The sequence below is a fragment of the Microcebus murinus genome, chromosome 24, assembly GCF_040939455.1.
Source record: "Microcebus murinus isolate Inina chromosome 24, M.murinus_Inina_mat1.0, whole genome shotgun sequence".
NCBI lineage: Eukaryota > Metazoa > Chordata > Mammalia > Primates > Cheirogaleidae > Microcebus > Microcebus murinus.
Window position 1 is genome coordinate 173,688 of NC_134127.1, and position 23,746 is coordinate 197,433.

The window sequence follows — 23,746 nt, forward strand, 5'->3', positions numbered from 1 at the left end:
TATTTAAGACTGTTTAAAGAATCTTTATAAATGAGATGCTGGTACTTCTCTGTTTTCAAAGTCATTTTTGTTGGCCTTGGCACAAGGGGGGGGTGAAGGTGAGCTCAAGCTATCAGCACCGTGACCCTTCTTCCCTGCGTACCTCAGGAATAAGGACATTCTTTTACGTGATCACAAGACCATTATCACATCTGAGATAACTAATATTAATTTAATAATATTGCTTAATATGTAGCTCACATTTAAATATCCCCAACTGTAACAAAAATGTCTTTTATAGTTCCCTCTCCTCACCCTGACCCGGAACCCAATGAAAGCTTACACATTATCTTCAGCTGTAACATCTCTTTTGTCTCTGTCTTTTTAGTTTCCTTGGTTTTTTTGTTTGTTTGCTCATTGTTGTTGTTGAGACAGAGTCTTGCTCTGTTGCCCCAGGTAGAGTGCAGTGGCGTCATGGTAGCTCACTGCAACCTCCAACTCCTGGGGCTCAAGCAATCCTCCTGCCTCAGTCTCCTGAGTAGATGAGACGACACGTGCGCACCACAATACCCGGCTAATTTTTCTATTTTTAGTAGAGCTGGGGTCTCTCTCTTGCTTAGGCTGGTCTTGAACACCTGACCTCAAGTGATGTTCCCACCCCGGCCTCCCAGAGTGCTAGGATTACAGGCATAAGCCACCACATCTGGCCTATCTCTCTGTCTTGCTTTGTTTTTTATGACAGTGACTTGAGTAGTCTAGGCCATCTTATTAGGATATTCCTTACTGTGATTGTTTCTTCATGATTGAATTCTGGTTAAATATTTGGCACCAGCACAACATAGGTGACTTGGGTACTTTTTATAGTATCATGTCACGAGGCCCATGATATCAGGGCATCCCATTATAGAGCTGCTAAATTTGATGACTGGTTAAGATGATTAATGCCAGATCTCTTCATTGTCTCTTTGTAATACAAACCATCTATGGGACTTAAATCTTGAAAGCTATCAGTGCTAAAAAATAAAAATAAGAAATTGAAGGTACTTTGTCATAATAAAGATGAGCCAGAAGCATTATATCCTACTATAAAGAATAATTAATGAAAAATACTAAGATATATATTGATAAAATATTTAAGTTATTAAAATACTTCAAAATATTGCAAATATGTATTCTGGAACAATAAAAGCATAAAACACTATTTTCTTGAAATGAAAATCTAATTGATGCTTCATGAAAATGTAAGATAATTCTATTAAATAAATACCAACACCCCAAACCATAATTTAAAACTAGCTACAATTTAGAAACAAAAGGGTAAAGTGATGCTTGGATTTTACCACTCACTGATTCTGTCTTAGGAAATCAAGATGCAGATGAAATGCTCTCAAACTTTGGTCTCAAGACCCCTTCACACTCTTGAAATTACTGAGGACCCGAAAAACTTTTATTTACATAGATCTTATCTATCAACATTTATCATATTAGAAATTCAAACAAAGTATATTTAAATGTACTTAGTTCATTATAAACAACATATTGTTTATGAGAAATAACTATGTTTTCTAAACAAAGAAGAAGGCCGGTATTGTTTTACATTTTTGTGATACTGATATCTGGTTTAATAGAAGACAGCTGGGTTTTCATATCTGTTTCTGCATTCATCTCTTATGACATGTTGTTTTGGCTGAAGTGTAGGAAGAAAATCCAGCCTTGCACAGACACTGTTGGAGAAGAGAGGGCCCTGCAGACTCTCCGATGTGGACTTGGAGAAACTCCAGGGGTCCCTGACCACCCTGTGAACTGCTGGTACACACCACAGGGAAACAGACTGTTTCTAAAGTTTCTAAGACTAAGACAAGCTTTTTATTATCCAGAAATATTTCAATGAGGAATAATGAATGATGGTAGATATGTTACCACATAGTTACTTTATAAATAAAAATCTAATTGATGCTTAATTTCTCTGTTTTAACACTGGAAATCTATGGCAAGGTAAGAAACAGGTTATACTGTACTTTTGAGTAAATCATAATATTTTAATTAAAAAAATTGTCACCATACTTCTCTTTCAATTTTTCCCCACAGATGTTTGGAAGGCTGTTCCTCTAAGTGGTTCCTTTAAGTCTATCCTGTTAAATCATCTTGCCCTTTGCCCCTTAAATAAGCCTATCTCTATAAATCTCTCTATATACACACATATTAAGTCTCTATAAATTTATAAATGGACCTGGCTCTTGTACTATGTACCTGGAAAACACATCCATGCCTTTTAACTCTCTGCCTGCATCTTTTCATGGGATCAGACCCTTTAAGAAGATGAACTTACTGTGAAATCTCCACTCTGCAGTTTGTAGTCTACTCTGCCTGGTTACCTTTTTTTAAAAGTAACTGTAGGTCTTGAGTGAAAGTAATCTTTCTGATAACAGCTCAGGCCTCTTCACTTGCATTTTTCCTAGATGTGAAGTTCTTTGATGTCATGTGGGGAGATTTTGGGAAGTTGTTTATTATACAGCCTCCTTGGTCTACAGTTACCCAGAAGTTCTAACACTATAATCTAAACTTTAAATGACAGCTATCACATTTTTAAAAATCTGGTTTTAAAGAGTGGTCTTTTACCTGAATGTTTCTTCTTGGAGCTGTTCTAATTGAGTCTGGAGCTGCAAATGCCTTCTTCCTGCTGGACTGTTAGGATCTTCTATAGAATCAGATTGATTGAGTCTTTCCATCAATATCTGATTCTCTGCCAACAAACTACTCTTCTCCTCCTGCAATGCTGCCACCTGTTGGAATACAGGAAGTTATTTCCTCCAATTACACTGGTATCAGCTCAATCACTTGTGAACTTCCATTATGAATTAAAGTACAATTAATCTCCACTTAAAACATTTATATTATTTTGGAATGTTGCACACACAGAGCAAGCAATATGTAAGAGTAAAAATTCATTCTTTATTTCATATTTGAAAAAAACACTTCGTCAAAGAAGAGATGGCAAATAAGAACACATAAGGATAATTATCATTAGTTATGAACAAATTGCAAATTAAAAACACAATGTGATACAACTACACTCCCACTGTAATGGATAAAATTAAAAAGACTGACCACACCAAGTGTTGGCAAAGAAACTTCTGGTGAGAATATAAAATGTTTCAAACACTTTGGAAAAGCTTAGCAGTTTCTTAAAAAATTAAACATTTAACTACCATATGATTGATTCATCCATTCTACTTCTATGTAGAATGCCCTTACTCAAGAGAAATAAAAGCATATGCCCACACACAGATTTATAAAAGATGTTTATAGCAGCTTTATTTGTAATAGAGAAAAACTGGAAAAAACTCAAATGTTTATCAATAAGTAAATAGATAAACTGTAGTATATCCAGATAGGTTGAACATCCTAACTCCAAAAATCTGAAATACTCCAAAATCCAAAACTTTATGAGCACCCACATGACGCTCAAAGGAAATGCTCACTCGAACATTTCAGATTTCGGCTCTTTGGATTGGGGGAGCTCAACTGGTAATGCAAATATTCCAAAATCTGAAAAAATCCAAAATCTGAAACATTTCTGGTCCCAAATATTTTGGATATGGTATATATGACCTGTATCAAAAAATACTATTCAGCAATAAAAAAGAATTATTGATATTGATGACATTGATGAATCTTAAAATAATGACAGAAGCCAGCCCCCCTGCCCCAATTCAACATATATGGCAGAACTCCTTTTTACACATACAGAAAAGGGAATATAATTTTAAAAAGATAAACATGTTTCATTTAAGAAAAAGTCCAACAAAGGCAAAGGGGCTTATAATGACAGTTTTCCCACTCTGTGGACACAGAATGGAACAGCGTTTTAACTATTTCTAATTTTACTGCTTTTGGTTGTTACTTTCTATCTGTAAATAATATGCTATATAACATTATTCCTTGATTTATCAGCCTAGAGACTCTCTCCTCAGATATGCCAGATTACAGTAACTTGTTCTGTCACCACTCTCACTTCTCCACTGGTCCCCTCTGCGATTTAAACAACTGCCTGTTGCTTCATCCTACTCAGTCAGTGCTCATATCCTCGCCGCGCACATACCATGCGTTGGGGACGCTGCACTTCTCCAGGCGCAAGAGATACAGCGATGAACAAAATGGAGAAAAAGTTCTTCCTTGCATGTTATACATTTGAAACAAATCATAGTAGATATATAAATAAAAACAAATCATATGACACAAGAAAGCAAATTAATACATGCAAAAACAAGAGTGAAAAGTGCTGTGCAGAGGGTTAAAATAAAAATAACAGGAGAAGCCAGATGTTTATTTTGGATTGGCTGACCAGGAAAGGTCTTCCTCAAGAGATCTACCTTAGACCCACGTTAGTGCCTGGCACATCTACATGCCCAATAAATATTTTATGGCAAATAAATCAGGCGACCTTGAGCTGAGGTTGGATGACAACCAGGAGCCAGCCATGCAATGACTGTTGCCTCAGGGAAGTGGCCCTGACGCCCTACTCAGGAAGACGGAACATTTTGGGCCTCTCCTCCCTCATCGCTCCCACTCTACTCACAAGCCTCCAGCATCTGTTCCTTTATTTTTACAATAACGTTTCTCTATAGGACAATCCTAAATGTTGACATTAAAGATCACATCGTTACGACTGTGTTACTATTTTCTGCAGAGCAAAAAGTGTTGTAGGGGTACCCCTTCTCTTCTTTGCAAAACTATCATTCAGTTGACAATCTGTCCATACTAGGGGCTGGCAAATCTTTCTGGTGTAAAGGACCAGACAGTAAACATTTTAGGCTCTCAGAGGTCTCTGGGGCAAATACTCTACTGTGTCACTGTAGCGGGAAAGTAGCCACAGACAATGGGTAAATGAATCAGCATGACTATGCTACAATAAAAGTTTATAAAAACAGATGGCAAGCTGTGTAGCTTGCCAATCCCAGTGTGCAACTTTAATTTTATATTATCAAAGATAATATTTATAAGCCACTTATAAAAATAATGAATTTTTACTTATTAGGATAATTCAGCATTCGTATATAGTTAAATTCTAAATTTGAAAAGCAATTAACAGCACTTATATTGTGACTATGTAAATATTATTTCCTATATAACCCAACAAGTATGCCAGGATTACACTTTCTCCTAAATACAACCAATGTAATGACCAACTCTTATGCCTTTCAAAGTAAAATGCTTCTTCTAGTATAAAGTATTATGAACTCTATGTATGCATGACCAGCTTTACCACATATCCAAACGTGACCAATTATGTCTCATATGTACCTCAATCTGCTGCCCCCCACTTCAGTTGAAGTAAACTCCAGACAAATAAACTAATTTTTGTCTTTTTGTAAGAGATTTTCTCGACTTTATCTTTAATTATTCTATTGAATTTTTTTATGTTGACAGTTCTATTTTTATTTTATTATTATTATTTTTTAGAAAGTCTTGCCATGTCACGCAGGCTGGAGTACAGTGGCTATTCGCAGGTGTGATCACAGTTCACTGCAGCCTGAACTCCTGGGCTTAAGCAATCCTTCTGCTTCAGCCTCCCAAGTAGCTGGGACTACAGGCAAAGCTACCATGTCCAGCTTGACAATTCTATTTTTAATTTACTTGTTTCTTTATCTCTAATTTTTCCTTTGTAAGATAGCATCTTGTCCTTATATATGTAATATCTTGATTGAGGGTTTTAAATAGATTAAAAAGAAAAACTTCTCCTACTCCTTAAAATTTCTCTACTTCCTTTAGGGTTAGTGATCTGTTCATATTGATCCTTTTCTCTTTTGTAATGCAGATTTTCCTTATATTCAATAATTAGTCAATAGCACAGGGAACTAGAAGCTCTAAATTCACGGGCTGTGCTTTAGGGCTTATCCATGAGAAGCTGGCTTTTGCCTAAATTAGGGAACCCAGAAGGCCAAAATGAAAAGGACCTTATGCTGCAATACTAACACTCTGATCTCACTATACTTCTGTTTGTTTAATTTCTTTAGAAAAGGGTCCTCTGATTTGGAACCTGGCAATAGGTCAGTCTATACATAGTGGTCAACACAGCTGACAGGCTGCCTGTTCTGCACACTCACAGCCTCACTTCAGCTTTCCAGCACACCTGAGGCCCTCCTGGGCTCTGCCACAGCAGCCCTGCCACCTTGTGGGTGCTCTTGGCCACTGCATTCTTGCTCCTTTCAGCCATTCAGCATTTTTCTATCTACCTTTTGGTTTTCTAAGGTTGATGAGGACTGGTGGTGTGCTGGAGCTGGTTAAATCCAAGAGTATTGTGAGCTGGCTGTTAAAGCAACAGTAACTTGAAATCAGCCATCGTGACAGTCTTAACACTATGGAAACTGACAGGCACTACACTAGGGCTTTTTATTTAGGTTATTAAGTATGAAACGTCTGATTTCCTTAAGTACTAAGTTTGACAGTTCATATCTCTGACATTTCACTTTGACACTTCTTATTTATTTTTTATTTTTATTTTTATTTTTTTTGAGACAGAGTCTCACTCTGTTGCCTGGGCTAGAGTGCCGTGGTGTCAGCCTAGCTCACAGCAACCTCCAACTCCTGGGCTTAAGCAAACCTCCTGCCTCAGCCTCCCGAGTAGCTGGGACTACAGGCATGTGGCACCATGCCCAGCTAATTTTTTCTATATATATTTTTAGTTGGCCAATTAATTTCTTTCTATTTTATAGTAGAGACGTGGTCTTGCTCTTGCTCAGGCTGGTTTCGAACTCCTGACCTTGAACAACCCGCCCGCTACAGACTTCCAGAGTGCTTACAGGCACGAGACTTACAGGCACGAGCCACTACACTCGGCCTCTTCTTATTTTATGTTTATTGTGAAGGTACGTCCTTAGTCTTTCAAACATACATGTTGGCTTGTGATTATCTTTCACATTTTTTTTTTTAGAGCAATTTTTGTGAAACCATGGATAAGTCAAAAATTTATGTTATTTTGGAATTGAATTCCATCATGGAACCAATGCAGCACAGACAACTTGCAATATCAACAAAGTGTTTAGGAAAGATGTGGCTAATGAACGCACAGTACGCTGATGGTTTAAGAAGTCTGTTCTGGTGGATTTTAATCTTAAAAATGAGCCACAGGGGTAACCTGAGACCAAGGTGGACAATGTTGAGCTGAAACCTGTAGTGGAAGCGAATCTATCTCAATCTATGTGTGAATCAGCAGCAAGGTTTGATGTTACTATTCCAACAATATTGGACCCCTTGAAACAAATGGGCAAGGTAAGAAGCTGGATAGACAAGTTCTGCATGAATTAAACGAGCATCAGAAGAGAAACTGTCTTGAAGCTTGCCTTTCTTTGCTGTGACAACAAAAAGGCGACCCATTTCTACACCATATTGTTACGTGGGATGAAAAATGCATTCTTGTTGACAACTGCAAGCGTTTGACACAATGGTTGGATAAAGATGAAATGCCAAAACACAGTCCAAAACCAAATATTCATCAAAAAAACCCCCAAAACTAATGGTGTCTGTTTTGTGGTCCAGTGCTGGTGTTATCTATTACAGCTTCATGAAACCTGGTCAATTAATTACAGTGGATGTTTACTGCAACCATTTGGATGAAATGATGAGGATACTTGTGATTAAGCAACCGAGATTGGTCTATAGAGACAGGCCAGTCCTCTTGCAAGACAATGCTTGACCACAAACAACACTGCTTAAACTACAAAAGTTGGACTTGGACACTCTCTGTAACCCACTGTATTCACCAGACTTTGCACCAACTACCACTTCTTCCAAACTTTGGACCACTTCTTTTTTGAGTCTCACTCTGTTGCCCAGGCTACAGTGCTGTGGCATCAAACTAGCTCACAGCAACCTCAAACTCCTGGGCTCAAGTGATCCTCCTGCCTCAGTCTCTTGAGTCACTGGGACTACAGACATGCGCCACCATGCCTGGCTAATTTTTTTCTATATATTTTTAGTTGGCCGATTAATTTCTTTCTATTTATAGTAGAGACAGGGTCTCGCTCTTGCTCAGGCTGGTTTTGAACTCCTGACCTTGAGCGATCCCCCCCCACCCCCACTCCCGCCTCGGCCTCCCAGAGTGCTATGGACCACTTCTTACAAGGAAAAATATTCTATTCTCACAACTGGAAAACACCTTTAGCAATTTCATTGCCTCTCCCTCTCTAGCTTCTTTGCTGCTGGCATAAACAAGCTCTGGTTAACATGGCAAAACTGTGTTAACAGTTTAGGTGCATACTTCAGTTAATTGTACTGGTTCTTCTTTGAGATTTAATAAACTACACTTTTGATTCAAAATCGAATATTTCATATGTATTGATCCAATAAAATCTCCCTCATCCCTCCTGAGAGACGGTTTACTGACACACCAAAAGACTCCTATGTGCTATCCCCCTTTGTTTTCTTTTTCTGTGGGTTTATATCATTTCAATTCATTTATTATAAATGTAATGGGGTTGCAGGAAGAAAAGAAAGGACATTAATATCTTTGCTCAGTCACCTATCTTTAACCAGAAACCTGTTTTCCTTTCACCTTTTTTTTCTTTAGGGTTGCATTATAGTCAATCTGTACCGCATGGCAGTACACAGCACATTTGGTGGTATTTATGGTGGTACATTTCAAATAGAAGGTACACAGGGAAAATCTCTTACCTGCATATCCAATTCATGGCATCTCTGAGCAATTTCTTCCTTTGCTGACAAAGCTTCATTTAGTTCCTCTGTAGTTTTCTTCAACTGGTTAGAAACAAAAAGATACGATAAACATTTCAATGCAAAGTGGCAATAATTAATAGTTACATATGTACAACACAGAATTAAAACATTTCCCCCCTTTCTTTCTTAGGGATGAGAAGAATGTGAAGGAGGAGATCAAGACCCCTTTTGTAAGAGTTATTATAAAAGAAGGCACTTCTGACTCTGAATTAATTTCTTTTAACCCTAAGTCTTATCTTTTCTGTCCTTTGAATTTGGCTCATTCCCCAGATCAAGTTTCTTATTTGTCTTCTTCAAACTGGACTACTTGGCTCTTGGTAATGTTGATTCTTTAGTCACTGAGAAATTTTACCATAATAAAATATGTATGTACTAGAGTAACAGGGAAATACACAGGTAGGGCACTTCAACCCCAGTTTTTTCAGTCATATTAAACAAACCTTTAAGCTAACTTGTATAGCACCATTTTATAATACGTTTCTTCTTTATAAATTTTCATTTATTTATTTATTTAGAGATAGGGTCTCACTCTGTCACCCAGTGATCAGCATAGCTCACTGTAACCTTAAACTACTGGGCTCAAGTGATCTTCCTGCATCCCTCAAAGCTGGGACTACAGGCATGTGCCACCATGCCTGGCTAATTTTATTTTTTGTAGAGATAGGGTCTTGCTATATTGCCCAGGTTGGTCTCAAACTCTTGGCTCCAAGTGATCCTTCTACCTTGGCTTCCCAAAGTGCTGGGATTACAAGTATGAACCATCATGCCCAGCCCTGTATAGCACCATTTTAAAAGAAAAAATTTTTATTATTTTGATTCTCAATGTAAATCAAACATTCCCAAGGCGTGTACCATTATTATATAAACTCTAAATTGGCAAAGTATGAAATAAATTTTGATTAAAATAAAATTTTATTATCTCTTCATTTCATGTGACCAAACCTCTGTGTAGCACAAAGAAATAATACATTTAAGGTAAAAACTTTAAAACCAAACACTACAAAGTAGGAGAAAGACAAATTGCAGTTTGGGTTAAAACTACAGCATATCCAAAGATTTTGCTGCAAAACATTTTCAAACCATGGGGAAGAAATGAGATAAGATAAAGGATACGAATATTTCTGTTTATGCTTTGAAAGAAATGTCTCAGACAGCTGGAACATAGAAACTGACAGTGTAACTAACGGTATTTTATTAAGAAGCAATATTTAAAAGTACGGAATAACTTTTCCATTAAAATCATAAAAATACATTGCAGGATTCCTATAAAAATATATTATTTTCCTTAAAGTATTTAATTATCTACTACACTACTTCATGTAGTTTTCCAGGAATACATCTATTGTGTTAAATGTGGCATAAAGATTTCACTAACAGAAAAAGAAAAAATCATGACTAGGTTGGGCACGTTGGCTCCCACCTGTTAATCCCAGAGCTTTGGAAGGCTAAGGTGGGAGGATTGTTTGAGGCCAGGAGTTTGAGTAAGCCTGGGCAATATAGTGAGACCCTGTCTCTATCAATCAATCAATCAATCAATCAATCAATCAATCAATCAAATTAGCTGGGCATGGTGGCACACACCTATAGTCCCAGCTTCTTGGGAGGCTGAGGCAGAGGATTCCTTGAGCACAGGAGTTCAAGATTATAGTGAGCTATGATGGTACCATTATACTCCAGCCATGGTGACACAGTGAGACACTGTCTCTAAGAAAATAAACAATCATGACCAGACACAAGGAATTACAGTAAGTCAAAGAAACTGATCTATCTTAAATTTAATTACAAATGGATTGTTACAAATTATAAACTTAATTATAAATGTATAACACCCATTAGTAAAATAAGTTCTTAAATTTCAGATAAAACACAAAGAATTATACCAATATATTCCATAAGCAATTTCAACTGAAATATTATTCTCATTGATATCTCAAGTTTATCCTTGTCAATCTTTGCATGAATAAAAACAATGCAAAATTATATACCTGGCGATCAAGGTCAACATAGGCATCATTTCCAGCAGAAACAGGAGACTCTTTACTCATTAGCTAAAATTAAGATTTAAATGATCATAAGTAGGAGGTAAAAAAAAGACATTCTACATAATATACAACAAAACGAACACCCAGCTACTACAGAAATATAAAAACGAAAATGAGAACACAAATGCAAAAGGAACATTTTTTTTTTTCACTCCAGGATAATGCCTTCATTTAAAATTAGAGTCTAAAATCGCACATGTTCTCACTCATATGTGGAGCTAAGTATTAAAAACAACTGATCCCATGGAGACAGAGAGCAGAATGTCAGTTACCAGAGGCTGGGAAGGGTGGCGGAGACGGGGCCAAAGTGGGCGTGGTCAATGGTGCTAAAATATAGTCAGACGGCCAGACAGAATAACAGTACTTGACAGCACCACAAAGTGACTACAATCAGTAATAAGTTAGTGTACTTTAAAATAACTGGAAGAGTGGATTTGGAATATTCTAGCGAAAGAAACGATAAATGCCTGAGATGATGGATAGCCCAATTACACTGATCTGATTAATCCAAATTGTATGCCTGTATCAAAACATCACATGTACCCTGTAACTATTATGCACCCAGAATAATTAAAAAATTAAAAATAAAAATAAAATTAGAGGTCTGAATTCTGGTGCTCATTTTCACTGTAAGCCCAGTCATAAGGATCAAGTATTCCTTATTCTTATCACTAAGACAGCTATTAAGTTAAAAATCTGAACATTTAAATCTAAACATTTAAAAACATTTAAAAACAGTGACTTTTCAGTAAAAATAGCAACACCAAGTACCTATTTATTTCTAAAGAATAAATGTGGACAACATCAATACTTGTCAAAATTAACCAGCTGATGTTTAATGATCATTCATGCACCCCCAACCCCATCTTAGCCTCTCACTCTCACATCCCAAAGAGAGATCCACAGGGCAGGGAAGGGGTGAGGGGAGAAGGGACAGAATTCTGATTATAACAACTGTCTGGGGCAGACTCAAATGGCCCCATCTTCTATTATTTCTTTCTTATGTTCTGGCTGAAGGACAAAAGGGAGAGGGACCATCAGAAATGTGGAGACGTACTATCGGAGATCATGTGATTTCAGCCCTCACCCTCTCCAGAGAACTGTGATGTTCAGCTGCTCCTCCCTCTCTGCATCGGGGCTCTCAAAGTGAGGAGCATCAGCACAGCACGGCCTAGGAACTTGTGAGAAATGCACATTCTTGGGTCCCATCCCAGGTTTACTGAGTCAAAGCTCTGGGGTTAGGGGCCAGAAACATGTTTCATAAGCCCTCCAGGTGATGTGATGACACACTCCAGACTCTGGGAACCGCTGCTCTTGTTAATGTGATGAGAAGAGCTGAAGGCCCCTCAGCACAATCAGAGGGGAAAAAAAATCCCAGGAAAAGTAAGAAATATTGTCTTAAATTTTTATACTTTTACTTTGATCATATTCATAAAAATATTTTAAAAATGTCTTTCTTCGAACTGAAAAAAAATGATACCCATTGTAGAGAAAAAATTTTTAGAAAAAAAAATAAAGAAAAAATTATTCTAAGATGTGGTACATGTATACCATGGAGTACTACTCAGCCATAAAAAGGATGAATGTTGCCTTTTGCAACAATTTAAATGGAACTGGAGATCATTATCCTAAGTATCCCAAGAATGGAAAACAAACACCCTGTGTACTTGCTATTAAACTGGAACTAACCGACAAGCACACACGTTAAGGGAGGAATGCAAATCTTAGTGGGAGTCAAGCAGGTGGGAGAGGGAAGGGAGGGAGGGGCAAAAAACCTACATAATGGGTACAATGAATATTATTTGGGTGATGGGCACAACTATAGCTATGACTGAAGCATTACAAAAGTGATACATGTAACCAAAAACATTTGTACCTCCTTAAATACTGTGAAATAAAAATACATATAATTCTGAAATATTTAAGAATTTACTATCTGTGGCAACCATGGATCTAGCAGGATTGGAAGAAGGGAGCGGAAATATTTTTGTCTAGTCTTTTCCCTTTTCATATTGTTACACTTTAGTTTTAGTCCTAAATAGCACACACAGCAATACACTTCAGTAAAAACCTAGAGGGCCCACTCTGAGCACAGCCTTCTCGCACTCAGCTGTATCTGCTAATCCGAGCTGCAACGCCAGGAGGCTCCCAGGCCCCTTCCCGCCCTGCTGCCTCCACTCTCCTCTCAGCCACTGCCCTCAAGCGCGCCGTCTTCCTCACTTTGCTTAGACTCCGCACTGAACACTGCTGCATTTGCCTGCCTGAAGTTTACTCTTCTTTCTTCTGCTAATGTCATTGCCTTATTTTGGGGGAATCTCCCCCTTCTACTTTAGATTCTATGTTTCTTCGTTTGTTTAATCAATTACCTTCTCTATTTAACCTAGATTTCATATCCTATTACTCTGACGACAGAAAGCAGAAGTGCTTTTGTCACTGCTGACAAAAGCAGTGAAAGCAGCACTGCTTTTGAAGTGCTGGTTCAGCCATTTCCCCTGCAGGATGCACACTCATGGCAAGAGGCCATGCCTATCTTTTTCACAGGTGCATGCCTAGTGTCTGCTCCAGTGGCTAATACACACTGGGCACTAAGTATTAGCTGAATGAATACACACATAATAGACACAGAATCTGTTTTAAAAATCTAATTGGGATTCTATTGTACATACAATTGTATCTTGTTCTGTTCACTTGACATTTTGTATTTTTCTTCCTGTCATAAGATACCCTTTTTACACATTTTTATCAGTTACACAATATTTCATGGGATTGCGTTACCAGAATTTTTTTTAATTTCAGCATATTATGGGGGTACAAACATTAAGGTTGCGTACATTGCCCGTGCCTCCCTTCCCCCCTCGAGTCAGAGCCTCAAGCATGTCCATCCCCCAGACAGTGTGCATGTATGTATGTATGTATGTATGTATATACATACACTATGTATGTATATATTCATCCCCTCCTTCCCTCTCCCACCTGCCTGACACCCGATAAATTTTTTTTTTAACATTTTGGTTACATTTTATATCTTTGCCTCTCCCTAGCAAGGGTTAGAGGTATGCCTTTCCCCTCCACAATGTTCACCACATCCCTCAGATGTGGGACTACTCCCCCAATCCCCGAATTCCTGGTGAACACCACCACCCTTTGAGCACCACAGAAGCTACCACAATTTAAACACTAGCTTACCAATGGATACACATTGTTTTCTCATTTCTGTTTATATAAAATTGTTAGATAAACACTGTTATACCCAATATTGGTCTGAATTTTTAAATAATTCCTTGGGATAGATTTATAGAATAAAAATCACTTGGTCACAGATTTTAATTTAAAAAAGGCTCCTGGTTATAGATGAAACATCTATTATAACATCTATTATTATAGAAAAATTGGAAAATACAGAACAGTAAAGAACATTCAACTTTTTGGACAGAGTTAACGTTTTAACAAGTTTCTTTGTTTTCATTCATCTTAATTTCAATTTTTATTTTTAAAAGAAATGAGATCACATTGTTGATATGCTTTGTATCCTACCTTTTTAAAACCTAATAAAGGTTCCCTTATGTCATCACACTGTTTCTAAAAATATGCTTTAATGCCTATATAATATGCTAATACATGTTATGCCATAATTTATTTCATCCATTCCCTACTGCTCTGTGGTTGGGTCTCTCTAATGTTTCAGTACTAGGAAATACTGGAACAAACTATCTTGAGGAGAGACAGCACAGTGGCCATAGGTTGGGCTCTGGTTTCAGACTGTTTACATCTGAGTTCTAAGTCAGCCACTACTTCCTATGTGAACTTGAGCAAGTGACTCAAACTCTCTATGCCTCAGTTTCCTTTTATAAAATGGAGATAATACATACCTCATGGCTTTGTGTGGTCCCCAACCCCCAGGCCACAAACTGGGCGACAGAGCTCTGTAATGTCCCCCCTTCCATGGAAAAATTAGCTTCCATGAAACTTAGGAAGTGGGGGCCCCCTGTACAGCAGGAGGTGAGCAGTGGGTGAGCAAGCGAAGCTTCATCTGTATTCACTGCTGCTCCCCACCACTCGCATCACCACCTGAGCTTTGCCTACCCCCACCCCTGCCCCATCTGTGGGAAAACCATCTTCCGTTCCACCAAAAAGGTTGGAGACTGCCGCCTCACAGGATTGTAGTGACCTTTTTTCATTATTTTTTTCACTGGGGTAAAATATACATAAAACTTGCCATTTTAAGTGTAAATTCAGTGGCATTAATTACAATTGTAGTATATTTTAAATGAGTTAACATGTAAATTGCTTAGTAATACCCCAATCTAGCACACAGTAGGTGATAAACACTTGATATTATTACTATTATTATGTATCTTTGTATTTCACATTTCCTTAGGATAAGTTTTTAAAAGTGGATTCACAGTACGGATTACAGTAAGGCAGGACTGTTGCGGTCCTCTTACTTTTCCCTCTACTCTTGCTTACTAACAGAATACTCAGATTTTGTAGGGTCTCTGAATAACTGGAATAAGGACTTCATTTCCCAGTCTCACCGTGTGACTATGTGAGTAAGATCTGGCTAATGGGAGTGGGAATCCTGCAAGTTGACTTGGAAGAAGATAACCCTTCCTTCAGTCCTCCCTGCTGGCTGCACAGGGAATGTGACAGCCCGAGCGCGAGAAGCACAGCTGAGCCACTAGTGGGAATCAGGAATTAAGAACGGCACAGCAGCATGACAGAAGAAAGGGCGTTCCTGGTGACTCTCGAGCCTCCGTACCAACCCAAGACCACTAAAGAGCAAATTAAACTTATGTCTTCCTTGGGTAACTGTAACTTTGGTACTTCAACATTTATGACCAAACCCAATCTTATATGGCATAAAAGGGCATAACATTTTTAAAAGATACACCAGTTTATATTCCTACCATCAGTGCTGAGTGCCAAACTTTTAAAAAGCTTTGCTTTTTGAAAGGTCCTATGTAATAAAGTATTTGGCTGGCCTTTGTCTCCCGTTCCTAAGAAGTGGCCTCTAAATCTTTGGAATTTCCCTAGTAATAGGGGTATCCCTGTCATTCATGCTGGAGATGACTCCAGATAAGGGCTTGCCATGTGATTAGAAGGTTGAGGCTTAGAGTCATATGCTATCAGTCAGAACTCCAGGGAGGGGGGGGGTGCTGGAAATTTATTTCATCATCATGGCCAATCCTACCTACATAATCAATCATACCTAAGTAATAGAATCCCAATAAAGATACTGAACACAAATGCTCAGGTGAGCTTCCCTGGTTGGCAATACTCTGTGTTGTCATAAGAGGATGTGCTTGGAGGGTGATTCATCCTGATTCCATGACATAAGGACAACAGAAATTTTGCATTGGGACCTTCCCAGACCTCACTCTATGTATTTTTTGGGTTAACAAAAACTTAATTCAGAAACCCATCTAATTTGATTTGTATCCATTTGCTATAATAAAAGTGTTATCATTCCCGAGTTCTGTGAGACATTCTAGCAAACGGTAGAGCCTGAGAGGGTAGTGGGAACCCCTGAATTTGTAGCCAGTTAGTCAGATGTATATGAGGATGGGTTGGGGATCCTGAACTGGGACTGGTCTCTGAAGTGAAGGCAGTCCTGTGGAGGACAGTGCCCTTAACCTGTGAAGTTTGCCCAACTGTGAGTAGTTGGTGTCAGAAGTCATTGCCAAAAGATTTTTTAAAAACACAATTTTATCTTAATTTGCATTTAGCATTTTTCATGTTAGTCTTTTGTATTTTTTCTATGTTACTTGCATATTCATGTGCTATATAGTTTTCTACTTCCCCTAAGAATTTTTCCCATTGCTTTTATGATTAAAAACATACTCACACCCTGAAAATGACCAGCTATTAGTCTCTTTTATTTTTACTTTTACAGTTTTATGTTTTCAATTTAAAATAAAGATTCACCTAGAAATTGCATTGGGTATGGCTGTAGTTAAAGACCCATTTTCTGCCAAACAGAAAACCAACAGTTAAGTGTAAGGAAGACTGCTTGTTTAAGACAGATATTATTTATTATTAGTTTTAGAAATTAGTCTACTATTCCTCCTTCACTAAGGGCACTTTTAAAAATTAGGAACAGTTATATCTATAATTACAAAATAAATGTTTAAAATTTAAATGAAAATGAGAAATTTAAATTAGTATTTTTAAAAATATAAGCTATATCATAAATGTAAAAAAAATTCTCTAAAATGAGGAAAATCTCTTTTTAAAATTTCTACTTCTATTATTTATACTCATGCTCCTTTAATTTTTCATAAACTACAAGTACAGAGTCCAACATACCTCTTGAATGGCTGTCATGACAACATGTTGAACAGATTCCTCCATCATCATAATGGCTTGGATGTACTCTGAAAACAAGAACAACCTGGAATGTCACTGTTCAAGTTAAAGACAGTCAAGGGACTAAAGGCTAACACTTCACACATTCTCATAAGCAGCTTCCTCTGTTCTGATTCCTCCTACGAATCCCTCACACATGGTTAAATATATTGCCACAGGTAAAGTCTGAAAATCACAGTATTTATCTTTCCTTAAGATAGTTCTTTTCCCTCTCACTATTCCTTATAAAGTTGAGGTTGTAGGTCATGGAAATGCAGTATCAGCCTGGGTGTGTCAGCGTAAAACAATGAAATGGTAAAGCCTAAAGCCAGTATGTAAAATACTCCATCTTACTTTTTCTAAAATCTAAAAATTATCTTTCACATTATTCTTTGCTACATGGCAAAAAACTCTGAAGTCTGTGCTTTACTCTTACATGACACCAAAGCACTGAATTGTATAATTCCTAACTTAATATTTTCTACTATAAAAATCACTTAACGAAGCTGAGAGCTGCTTAGGACAAAGAGTTAAGATTAACTTAAGATGAACTGATATCATAATTAAACAAAGATTGTAAAAGCCTGGTTTTAAAATAAAGACCCACATCTATAACAAGCTAAAGCAGCAACTTCATCAATCTCACCCTTACCAAGCTGAAAAAGAGAAAGATCTCTTTACTGTTAATAGTGACAAAGTTAAAAATGATTTCTTGCCTTCTAAAAAAGCCCCAGAAGAAGTTTTCATTATTTCTGAATCTAAAAGCGGATGACAAAAGTGGCATTAAGCATAAAAGAAAAAAAAATCAACAGGCTAGGTGGATTCCAACAAATGTGGTAAATATGCTTTAATAAGAAACATGTAAAAGGGTGACATAAATAAGAAACTTTAGCCTCAACCTGCCTCTCTAATCCCATACACGAAAACACATGCACAGAAAAAATCTTCTCCCCCCTTGAGGTAGTATATGACGGAGTCTTACTGTTAAATTTTCAAAGTTATCTTTTGATAAGAGACTCATATATTTGGAATGACAAATAAATCCTCTGCCAGACAAGGTAACTTGTTTTAGAAAAAGATGGTATTTTTAAAACACTATTAAATTATGACATTATTATGATATTTTTGTTGTTAATGTCAAAGCTTTTAGTATCAAAAACATGTTTTTAAGGAAGTATTGTCCTAAAGATACTTGTACCCCACCAAATGTTTGGTTATATAAACAAGTATACACCACACAACTAAATCATAGGCAGTATTCTTCTGCCAACAGTAGCAATATATCATAACTTAATTACTATTTGGTCAAAAAAGAATTCATTTAGTCTGAGCTCAATTTTTTGTTTTTTTCTTAATGAGGACCACCCTATGGGTGTTGGAATACAGTAAGGGAGCTTTTAGATGTTCTGTTCAAAGTTAACAAACACAGAACCCAACGGCTATGGAGAAACTAGCATAGCTAGGATGACAGCCCTCAAAATAAAAGACTGTGAACATGGAAGAGAAGCAGCAGCAGCACTGATAATGGGGAAGAAAACTGAATGACAGCCTACTGAAAGTGAAGAAAATAATAGTGGACTCGGGAGGTGAGGGGTTAGTAGGTGTGAGAGGGGAAGCGTTAGTTAAGAAGCGGTGTTGCCACGTCAAGGCCCTTCCCCGCGAACACCGTAAAATGCTGAATGATCAAATGGTGATGAGAACTACATTGATGTACAGCCTTTTAAATGAAAAAAAAAATTACAAATATTTAAAATCCAATATATACTGTATGCTATTACTGGGTGCACATCTATGAGGCAATGCTGGAGAATGAGGTGTGCTGTGTACAAGAGTTTATCCTGAAATCTTAGCTGTTCAAAGTGTACAGAATCATTTAGCACAGAGTATTAAGTTTACATGTGGAAGACACATGGGCTTTAGTCTTTGTCTAGCCTCTCACAAGTAGGAAATCTTGGGCAAGAAACATAATAGATATGAGTCCCGGCTTCCTAAATTATAAAAAGCATTTTTGTTGTTAGTGCCTAGGAAAGTACCAGACAGAAGGGAAATACTAAATACACTAGGCATGGTGGCTCATGCCTATAATTCCAGCACTTTGGGAGTCCAAGGCAGGAGGATTCCTTGAGGCCAGGAGTTTAAGACCAGCCTGGGCAACATAGCAAGACCCTGTCTCTAGAAAAATTAAAAAATTAGCCAGGTGTGGAGGCATACACCTAGGGGCTGCAGTGAGCTATGATTGTGCCACTGCACTCCAGCCTGGATGACAGAGACTCTGCCTCAAGAAAAACAAATTATTATTAATTTGTCTTCTACTACTAATCTTTGTTTATTCAAATATACTACCATTTTATTTAGCCCAGTTTGAGAAGTCCGGTAGCCAAGACAAATTTACATTGAGTCAGCAGCCCTGGCAGCTGCTTCTCACTTCTGATTAGGAACCACACCTAAATAGAAAGCCCTTTTATTTGTACAATGCTTTATGAATTACACAACACATACACACACGCACACAATTTCACTCATTCTTCAAGACTACCAGGTTTTGCATCTTCATGTTTCATACCAGGAAACAGGCTAAGTATCTTGTCCAGAGTTAGGTAGTAAACAGCAGGGCTATTTTACTGAGCCTTACATCATATACCATAAATATGCAGTGACAGCAAATACTTAACAATCCAGAATCTCATTTATTTGATTCTTAGCTTTCTACTGTGCTCTTGAGAGCAGAGAATGCCCTAAATCTGGACAAGATGTTAAAATCCTGTTCTGTAAGTTTTCATCATTTATACAATTTCAGGGGAAAACAATCTAGGTGTTTCTACAGAACACCTGGTCTGTGTGAGAACCTCAATAAATATTAAGACTGTACTATCTTCTTATCCATAGGAATATGGATATAGATAGCATCTTTGTCTTTTCCTAGTCCTATTCTGTAATAAATATAATTAGCCAACTCTTAACAGCTATACACTACACCAGGACCCCTATGTATTAAGTAGAATCTCAGAAGTTGATGAGTTTTCTAAAAGAATACATAAGAGTTCATTATCTGCCATCAGTGAACTATTAATACGACTGAGTAATTTTTCATCCTTTAGACTTAAATTTCTTCCTCAATACACTTAAATTATAGTTTTGTGGGATTTTTTTAAATCTCTCAAAGGCAATCTAAGCCTTTCTTACATTCTAGTATTTAGATTACTCTTAACCTATTACCCTCCATATCTTTATTTAAATAACTTCCCTTACCCCAAGCCCAGACTGTCCCCCATTACACTGTGTCTTCAGAGCACTCACCTACACTGATTATATAGGTACTTGAGGCATTATTTAATGCCCTTACCTCCACTCAAGTTCCACAAGGGCAGGTACTGCCTGTGTTTGGTCTACCACTGTGTTCCTAGTATAACAGTGGTAGACAAAAAATAAATAAATATTTGTGAAATAAATTGATTAGAGGAGAAAATAAATTTAAAGTAAAATTTATCTGCTTTATGTATGATAAATTTAAACAATAATTTTTAGAAAACAAGTGATTTTTATGCAAATCAGTAGCTGAAAATAGAGGCAGGTACTATACTAAATCTCTATTTTACTTAGAAACTAAAATATAGAGATTAGGTGATTTGCCTGGTATCCCTCCCATGGCTGTGATAGGTGGAATCAGAGGTGAACTTCACAGGCTGATGGACACTGCAGCCTGTGCTCTTAATCCAAGTACAGAAATATTTCCTAAATTGCTATTTGACAAACTGATTATAAATTAACCGATAATTTGATAATAATGATAATGATATAATATGTTGGGACATTTCAGCTCTGGGAACTTAAAATTGGATATTCTAGGTTGTAATGCCAAGAACACAAGTAAAAACAAAAGATGATACCTCAGATTTACATGGTTAGTCAGAGATTTTTGTAGCATTGAGATATACACAGGGAAATCATTAATTTATCTTAATAGCCTTTGTTTATCTTTGTGAAAATAAATCACAAAAGGCCCTGGAATTTCAAGGCTTTCTTGACAGAGTACATTATACAAAATATCTTGTGATATTTCTAAAAGTTTTACAATTATAATTAAGTGAAGTGACCCAATCTTGATATACGTAATACTATTCTTTCCTTTAAAAAGTACTCAAGGCAATATCTAAAATTTAACACTGAAAGTAATTTCTTCAGGAAGAATATCTACCAGATTTAGGGATAGGAAACCAAATTCTGAATCTATTTTTATTAGAGACTGCATATAATGATATCCCTCTTCTCTTTTTCCCCACAATAAAGACAAACCTTGTAAATGTTTCCTTAAAAAGAAAAGTATAAGGCATTTGTCTATTACAGATATATGCTGGGAAGGCAGATCTGAATACCTATTAAACTGCTGTATATCTGCTCATTTTTACCAAACTAACAGGTGGATCTTGTCCCATTAACAGTAAACTTCATCACATTCAGTGCACTTAAGATGCATTAAAAACAATCCACTCAAAGAATTATGTGGTCTTACAGAAAGGAAAAGAATATCACTACAATCAAATTTATTTTAACTTGTAAAATTAATTTAAGCTTAAAAATAATTATTAGCAAAATCATAGAAAACAGCATTCTTTTAGGGTGGCCTTAAAAAGAAGTTACTGTTTGTACTGGTGATTTATATATAAAATATATTATATATATCACTTTCCCTAATTATTTTAAATGCATACACTAACTTCAAACAAATTACCTTGCTTCTGTTCACAGTTCACAGCACAGCCTAAGATGAGCTGAAGCATCCTTCCAAGCTCTGCTGCATCAGAATGCTCCCCAATGAGGTTCACATCAGGAAGGGTAAAGTCATTAATTTGCTGTCCTAAAATCTGAATGAAGATAAAAAGATTACAATTGCATTTACAGGTATATGACCAAATAAAATATTTGATTGAAATTTGCTTGTTATCACCAAAAACTCACTGTCAAGAACAGAGGGCGATTATGTCAATCGCACTCCCAAATTCTATTTTTACCTCCCATACCTAAATTATAACTATCTTGAGTGAGAGCAACATAGTCCTTAAGCTGGTATGCACTATGTACACTGAGCAAAAAATCTGAGTATGGCTGATTGTTCCAGCACTTGAAGAAGGACTGAGGCAGAGGGCACCAGGAAGGGCTCACAGTAAACATAAATTCACATCTCAACAGCAAGATTCTCCTCAGCCACCTTCATTCCATTTGACTCCCAAAACAGAGGCAGCAAAATGCCTCTACCAGGAAGCAGCATAGAGGATTCTTTTATGGGGAAACTGGCACCAAATGAAATGACTTATACACAGACAAATGGGTAGGTCTCTGCCTGATAACCCTACAGTGAAACTTACCACTAAAAAAGCACCCCCACTCAGATTCCAATCAGCTTTTCACAGAGCTTTACTTTGAAATATCAACAAACAACCAAGGATCATTAAGACATTTGAGGAAAGCTTCCAACATGAAAAACAGACAAAAACAAAGAAACCTGGAGGAAAGCAAAATATGTAGGAAGTAGATGAAAATAAAATTTTAAAAATCCTGTAACTAGACATATACATAGGTGGCAAAACTATAAAAAAAAAAGCAAGAAAACAATTATTTAAAAACCTGGGATCGGCTGGGCGCGGTGGCTCATGCCTGTAATCCTACCACTCTAGAAGGCTGAGGCGGGAGGACTGCTCAAGGTCAGGAGCTTGAAACCAGCCTGAGCAGGAGCGAGACCCGTCTCTACTATAAATAGAAAGAAATTAATTGGACAACTAATATATAAAGAAAAAATTAGCCAGGCATGGTGGCACATGCCTGTAGTCCCAGCTGAGGCAGAAGGATCACTTGAGCCCAGGAGTTTGAGGTAGCTTTGAGCTAAGCTGATGCCATGGCACTCTAGCCCAGGCAACAGAGTGAGACTCTGTCTCAAAAACACCAAAAAAACAAAAAACAAAAAACCCCAAAACTTGGGATCATAGTTTTCTAAACTGGATAGGAGGTGAAGAAAGAGGCTGTGTCCAGGAAGGTAAACACAGGGCCTTCCAGGGTGGTGGCAGTGCTCTACCTACCTACATTACACAAATGTTCACTGCAGAATTAATGTTAAATTGTACATATACATATTGTGTGCTTTTCTGAATGTATGTTTATTATACAAGGAAAAAGTGATAGGGGTGCTGGGGAAGAGGGATTGCTAGTTTACACGGGTAGACAAGAAAGGCGCCTCTATGTTAAGGCAAAAACTGAGCAGAGACCCAGAATGAAGAAGCAAACGACACAGTTACGTGGGAGCAGAATACACAGCACATAGGTTACCATCGGGCAATGTCCTGAGGTAGGGGTGGATGATGAACTCCAAGAACAGCAAGAAGGTCAGTGTGGCTGGGTGAAGGAGTGGTAGAAAATGAGGTGCAGGAGGTGGGTGGGAATCCACCAGAGAGACTTCCGCAGGAGCACAGGAAGCCAGAGAGCGACGAAGCAATGATTTCAAAACACAAAGGAATGATTCCAGCCTAGGATTCCATATCCAACTCAACCAAAGTATAAAGGAAGGATGGAGATTATTTTCAAATATGCAAGGCCTAAAAAAATTATCTATCAGGTATTTTTGTGAAGATGCCACTGGAAAATGGGCTCCACCA

The 23,746-nt window shown here is 37.4% G+C and overlaps 1 protein-coding gene across 3 annotated transcripts in view; it reads right to left on the reverse strand.

Moving 5' to 3' along the window:
• The window catches only part of HOOK3 (hook microtubule tethering protein 3), a 102,881-nt gene that overhangs the window by 53,468 nt on the left and 25,667 nt on the right, over positions 1–23,746 (reverse strand). For all 3 annotated transcript variants that reach the window (XM_075997318.1, XM_012777367.3, XM_075997317.1), the window contains exons 5-9: positions 21,832–21,964; positions 17,064–17,131; positions 10,701–10,763; positions 8,653–8,736; positions 2,599–2,762 (exon numbers count right to left, since the gene is read on the reverse strand). In XM_075997318.1, coding sequence (XP_075853433.1) covers positions 2,599–2,762; positions 8,653–8,736; positions 10,701–10,763; positions 17,064–17,131; positions 21,832–21,964 — 512 coding nt within the window. The remainder of the gene's footprint in view (positions 1–2,598; positions 2,763–8,652; positions 8,737–10,700; positions 10,764–17,063; positions 17,132–21,831; positions 21,965–23,746) is intronic.